The 6000-nt window shown below is 42.6% G+C and overlaps 1 protein-coding gene across 1 annotated transcript in view; it reads right to left on the minus strand.

Moving 5' to 3' along the window:
• RBL2 (RB transcriptional corepressor like 2) overlaps positions 1–5738 on the minus strand; it is a 58038-nt gene extending 52300 nt beyond the window's left edge. The window contains 2 exon segments of the mRNA XM_017874633.1: positions 1011–1141; positions 5356–5738. Coding sequence (XP_017730122.1) covers positions 1011–1141; positions 5356–5595 — 371 coding nt within the window. The 5' untranslated portion in view covers positions 5596–5738.
• Between the last annotated feature and the right edge of the window lie 262 nt (positions 5739–6000).

Below are 6000 nucleotides of genomic sequence, written 5' to 3' on the forward strand. Positions count from 1 at the left end.
ACAGACGCACGCCACCACACTCAGCTAATTTTCGTTTTTTTTAGTTGAGACGGGGTTTCACCACGTTGGCCAGGCTGGTCTCCAATTCCTGACCTCAAGTGATCCACACACCTCGACCTCCATAAGTGCTGGGATTACAGGCGTGAGCCACTGCGCCCAGCCTGTTAATTATTTAAACAGTAACCTTTTTTGTTTTTTGTTTTGGAGACAAGGTCTTGCTCTGTTGCCCAAGCTGGAGTGCAGTACTGCTCCAACATTCAGGACTCAAGTGATCCTCCCGTTTCAGCCTCCCAAGTAGCTAGGCCTGCAGGTATGCACAACCACACCCAGTTAATTTTTTTATTTAGTGATTTTTTTTTAACCATTAAATCCATACATTTTGACAGTCGTAATTTCCCCCAAAATGCTAAACATCATTTTTCCACTTATCTTTAATAAGCCATGTAAGAAAATTCACCTAAAAGGCACAAAAAATTAATGTAATCAATTTAACTACAAAACAGATAAAGCAATTTCTGCCTCTTTTTTTAAACGTATTTGACCCTTTCTAAAATGGATTATAATCATGTCATTTATCCTCCAAACAGGAAACTGAGAAATACTTACACATTCTATTTATATTAAGACCACAAGTCCTGTGCACATATTTCTAAGTATAATAGCAAATAATATTTTATTTACCTTTTCAACTTAGAGTATCTCCTAAAGTTTCTCAATATCCTTCATTTCTCCCAATATTATACAATGTCCTAACCTTTAAAAATAAATTCTTCCATACAAGTGCCTAATACATAAAAATTTAAATATTTTCACCAAAGAAGTAAAATATAAGGGATACTAACTTTGATATAAATAAAGGAAAATCATTAGATGCTAGTTTTAGCATCTAATTTCACCAGTCCACAGGTACAAATGCTCAGAAAATGATGAACAGACATAATTCTTACTATCGCTATGATTTATGAGCTTACATTAGCCACACTCTACTTCTCAAACTCTAACATAGTTACCTCTGCTCTGAACATTTCAGGATTCTAGTTAAAGATACATAGTTTCCTTCCACTGTCCCTTTGCTTACAGTTGGAACAGATTTTCTGCAAGCCACATACAAGGCACATGCTAACCAATGAAGATCGTTTCCCTGTAAAAGAAGAGAAAATTGATTTTTAGTTAATAAGCTACATATATACATTTCAATTTTTTTAAAGTACATTTAAATTGAAAGTGTTGTTTATATTTTTGTGGGAAACTTATTTTCAATGATGACCCTATATCACATGCTCTTTTTTTTTTGAGATGGAGTCTTGCTCAGTCACCCAGGCTTGAGTGCAGTGGCACGATCTTGGCTCACTGTAACCTCCACCTCCCAGGTTCAAGCAATCCTCCTACCTCAGCCTCCCAAGTAGCTGGGACTACAGGCACGCACCACCACACCTGGCTAATTTTTGTATTTTTTGTAGAGACAGGGTTTTGCCATGTTGCCCAAGCTGGTCTTGAACTCCTGGCTTCAAGTGATCCATCCGCCTTGGCCTTCCAAAGTGCTGGGATTACAGGTTTGAGTCACTGTACCCAGTCCCAAATGCTCTTCTTATAATGTGACATTGACATTATTCCACTGAAAGGTAGAGAGGGTTCCCTCACCTTGGACCTGGGCAAGGGTCTGCATCTCTCACATTGATTAACTGTCTCTATCAACAGCAGAGGTGGAAGTGAAACTATGTAATTCTAAAGATTATACAAGGCAATATAGATTCCACTTGGTTCTCTCTCTTAGGACATGTGCCTTGGGAGTCCTGAACCACCAACAAGAATTTGGCTACCCTGGATCACCATGCTGGTGAGACCACATGGAACAAACATACAGAGATGCCCAATGAGCTCCAGTTCTGCCAGTACCTAGTTGCTCAAGTCTTCCAAGTGAGATACCAGTCATTTTGATGCAGAAACATGACATCCACACTGTCCCCAGCCTGAATTCCTTACTCACAGAAGCTGTGAGCCAAACAAATTGTTTTCTGCCCCAAAGCCTTAAGGCAATTTGTTACATGGCGATAGTAATGGAAACAATATTATTGTTTTTGTTTTTTTAATTTATTTTTTTTGAGATGGAGTCTTGCTCTGTTGCCCAGGCTGCAGTGCAGTGGCACCATCTCGGCTCACTGCAAGCTACACCTCCCAGGTTAACACCATTCTCCTGCCTCAGTCTCCCGAGTATCTGGGACTACAGGCACCCACCACCATGCCCGGCTAATTTTTTGTATTTTTAGTAGAGACTGGGTTTCAATGTGTTAGCCAGGATGGTCTCGATCTCCTAACCTCATGACCCGCCCACCTCGGCCTCCCAAAGTGCTGGGATTACAGGCGTGAGCCCCCGTGCCTGGCCTATTTTTTATATTTTTAATCTTGCACAAAATCTAGAAAAGTGATAGAAATACAAAATTAAGCTTGAATGGATATTCAGCCACTAATTTCATACCTAATCAAAACACATACATGAATACATAAAATTTATTTTTATAACCAAATGAGACTATTGTGGATCTCCTACTAGATATCATTCAAAATAATAATTTTAAGGCACTATTTCTAAAAGATCATCTTCACAATCCTTTTTTATTCAAGAAGTGATACAACTTTCCTCTTCCTATAAAAGTGAGGAAGGATGGAAAATGTCCTTTAGCTTCACTGTATTCATTACTGGTCTAAATGAAAATGAGAAAACTGGAAATTCTTCATTTTCACATTTACACATAGACTGTCTTACAAATCCACTTACATGTATCAATAGCATAGATGTTCTATTGTGAAAAAAAAAAACAGCCAAGATTTATGTATTATATATGTCTCTGGGAGATGGTTTCATAATATTCTTGATTTATGATGTAAAAGCAAATTTAGATGCATAACTACTGCATTTGTCTACTCTATCAAGATCTCTTAGAAAGTATCAAGTTAAGTCAGTCACAGTATTATCCTGTGCTTCAATAAAGGGTTTAAAAGATAATCTATAATGTTCTATTTTGGCTCTAGAAAATTCACAACTACTTGGATGGTGGAGAGAGAACAACAACAACAAAAAAAGAAAGTCTACAACTATATCATTCCTAAAAAGAAGAAAAGAATTAGTCTTGTGAGAATTTTACCGTGCTTAGATGACAAAACGGAGTGGGAAGCTCTTTTAAACAATTTATGCAAAGAGTAGACTCTGCCTAGGTTATCTTTGGTCCTAAAAAATATTTGTTGAAAATTCCGTAATACTAAAAAATAGTTATCCTCAAAATTAATATCTCATATCTTATAGGGTCAAATAGATCTGGTTTCAAATTCTGGCCCTGCCATACAGTAGCTATAACACAGTGGGAAAATTACTAAACAGTCTCAGAGGCTGCATTTTTTTGGCTGAGGACTGTAAGAATGAGTTACAGGTTAAAAATGCACAGAAAATACAATAAATCAAGTTAAATTTCCATAACCAGTATTCTGTATTAAATATCATAAGAGCTTTATTTCCCCTTACACTCCCATGAGAATGACATCCCACATTATCTCACAGCGTACCTCACTATAAGCCCCACAAAGGCAGGTATTTTTAGGCTTTGTTTGATACTCTATATCCAGCACTGAGAACGGTGTGTAGCAAGTAATAGGTGCTCAAGAAATATTTGATGAATATTTTACTGAGTAAATCATTTACTGAATAAACTGGGCTAAGAAGCTGAAACTAAAGTCTCAGTAATCAAAAGAATTGAGTAATCAAACATGTGTTTTCAAAAATAATTTACTAACCAGCTCTTATGTGGTATTTGCTCATGTATCACTGGACTTCATACAACTTAACCGCTATGAGTTGAAATATCTCAACTAAATGGTGATAATGTTTGTTCTATCTAATTTACAGGATCATCCTGAGGGTAAAATAAAAACTTGTTTAGAAGACTTTAAGGCCCTTTACCAAAGAAAAAAAAAGCAAAAAAAAAAAAAGAAAGTCAACCAGTCCTTCTCTTCGCCAGACTACAGAAAGGCACCAAGAGATGGACAGGAACATAGCTTACTCAGCCAGATCACGTAAATATACAAAGAGCTTAGGAAACTTGAAAGCACCGTCCATATGGGTGCTTTATGTGCCAGAAACTACATGATTGCCTTATTTAATCTTCAGAACAGCTCTGTGAGGTAAACACAAATATCTCCAGTTTAGAGATCACAAAACTCAACTTTCCAGCGGTTAAGTAAATTGTTCAGTCACCCAAGTCTGTCGGGTTCTAAAGCCACCATACACTATCTTTCTTCTGCAGATATAACAATTCAAAGAGGGAACTTGTAATTGAATCAAAATTCTATTAATGCAAATACAAATTAAAAATAACCTCACTCATCAGTACACATAGCCAAAAACATCATATTTAAATAATACCTTGATTAGGCTTTGCATCCTGGGCCTATTTGCCCCACTCTTTATACAAAATAATTATAAAACTACTTGAGAAATTAAATGGCCTCAGGTTTAAATGCCACACACACAGTCGAAGAGCTGATAAACAATCCGTACTTCCGTGTCACTTCCTATTGGCCCATGAAGGGGAGGTGCCTACGGAGCTGACAGTCACTGGCTAGAATGGCCATTTTTCTCATCTGCAAGCCCTGTCCGAAGGCTGCGACCTAACACGCCCGGATCGCGACAACAACAGGAGTCCTGTGCAATGCCCGGGGTGACCAAAAAGCCCTCGAGGTAGCCACAATCCTGAGCCTAGTGACAAATGGGGGCATGTATCTATACCCAGGTCAGCGGAGGGCTCATTTCATCTGGCCTAGAGGAAAGATTCTTAATTTGTTTACACAGACGTAAACAGCCCAAAACGCATCAGCTCGTTGACTCAAACGCCAGCAACGTCTGGGCAAAGGCAATTTGGTTAACACGGGGAAGCGAACAGACGGAGACGCCTGGAGACCCAGGTGCCACAGCCCGGTGAATCGTGGTGCAAATAAGCGCAAGTCCCCTCCCCTTCTCCGTACGGTCTTGACAACGACATTAGTTCATTCTACTAACAAGGCGGGCGGGGGTCAGACGGGCCACACACCCATCTTCCTCATCGGGACCCCAGCGCGATCTCAGCTTCCCTGTGTTACTTTAGGGCAAAATGCGTTCCCCATTCGGAAGCCGCGGGGAAGCGCGGCGAGAGCAGGTTCGCCCTCGGAGCTGCTAAGTGCCTGGGAATAGCGCACAGGGGGTCCCCACCCCTCTCCCGGCTGGAAGCCCGCAACCCGCCCGAGGGTCTCTCGTGGCGCGCGAGGCGGCTCGCACGGCACCGGTTCACGCCGACTAGGCCGGAAGCGCCCCTCCGCCCGCGAGCGCACCTCCAGAGTGTAGCTCTCGCTCATGCTGCGGTAGCTGTCCCAGGCCTCGGCCCGCGCCGCCTCGTCCATGTTGAGGCGGCTGCACAGCTCGTCGAACCGCTGCTGGATCTGAGGGGTGGGCGACTCATTAGGCGGCGCGGAGTCCTCCGTCTCGCCGTCGTCCTCCTCCTCCTCATCCGAGGCTGCCGCCGCCGGAGGGGGAGGCGGGGGCGGCGGCGACTGGTCACCTCCCGACGGCATAGCGCACCCCTGGGCAGCCGGACCTCAGGTGAGGTGAGGGCCCGGGCCCGCAGCCATTCAAACCGCGAAGCGCCCGCCCGTCCGCCGCCCGCTCCGCGCCTGCGCCTGTGCCGCTGCCAACGACGCTGACCTCCTGCAGGTACCCGTAGTCTTGAGCACGGCCTGCTGGGAAATGTAGTCCAGACCGGCGGTTCAAGGGGGCCAAAAATCATGTTTAAAAAAATTAGCTCGCCTAGTTTCACCAGGGGTGAAATAAAAGCACCTTCCCCGCATTTTAAGCACATACCCTCGCATCGTGAGAACATTCAACAGGGTTGTACTGACGAGAAAATGTCCAAAAGACACTGACGTGTGAAGGTTTCGTATCCAGGCTGTTCCCAGAAGTAAAACTTCCTCATCGCCTGG

The sequence above is a fragment of the Rhinopithecus bieti genome, unplaced genomic scaffold (genome assembly GCF_001698545.2).
Source record: "Rhinopithecus bieti isolate Rb0 unplaced genomic scaffold, ASM169854v2 scaffold_8911, whole genome shotgun sequence".
Classification (NCBI taxonomy): Eukaryota; Metazoa; Chordata; class Mammalia; order Primates; family Cercopithecidae; genus Rhinopithecus; species Rhinopithecus bieti.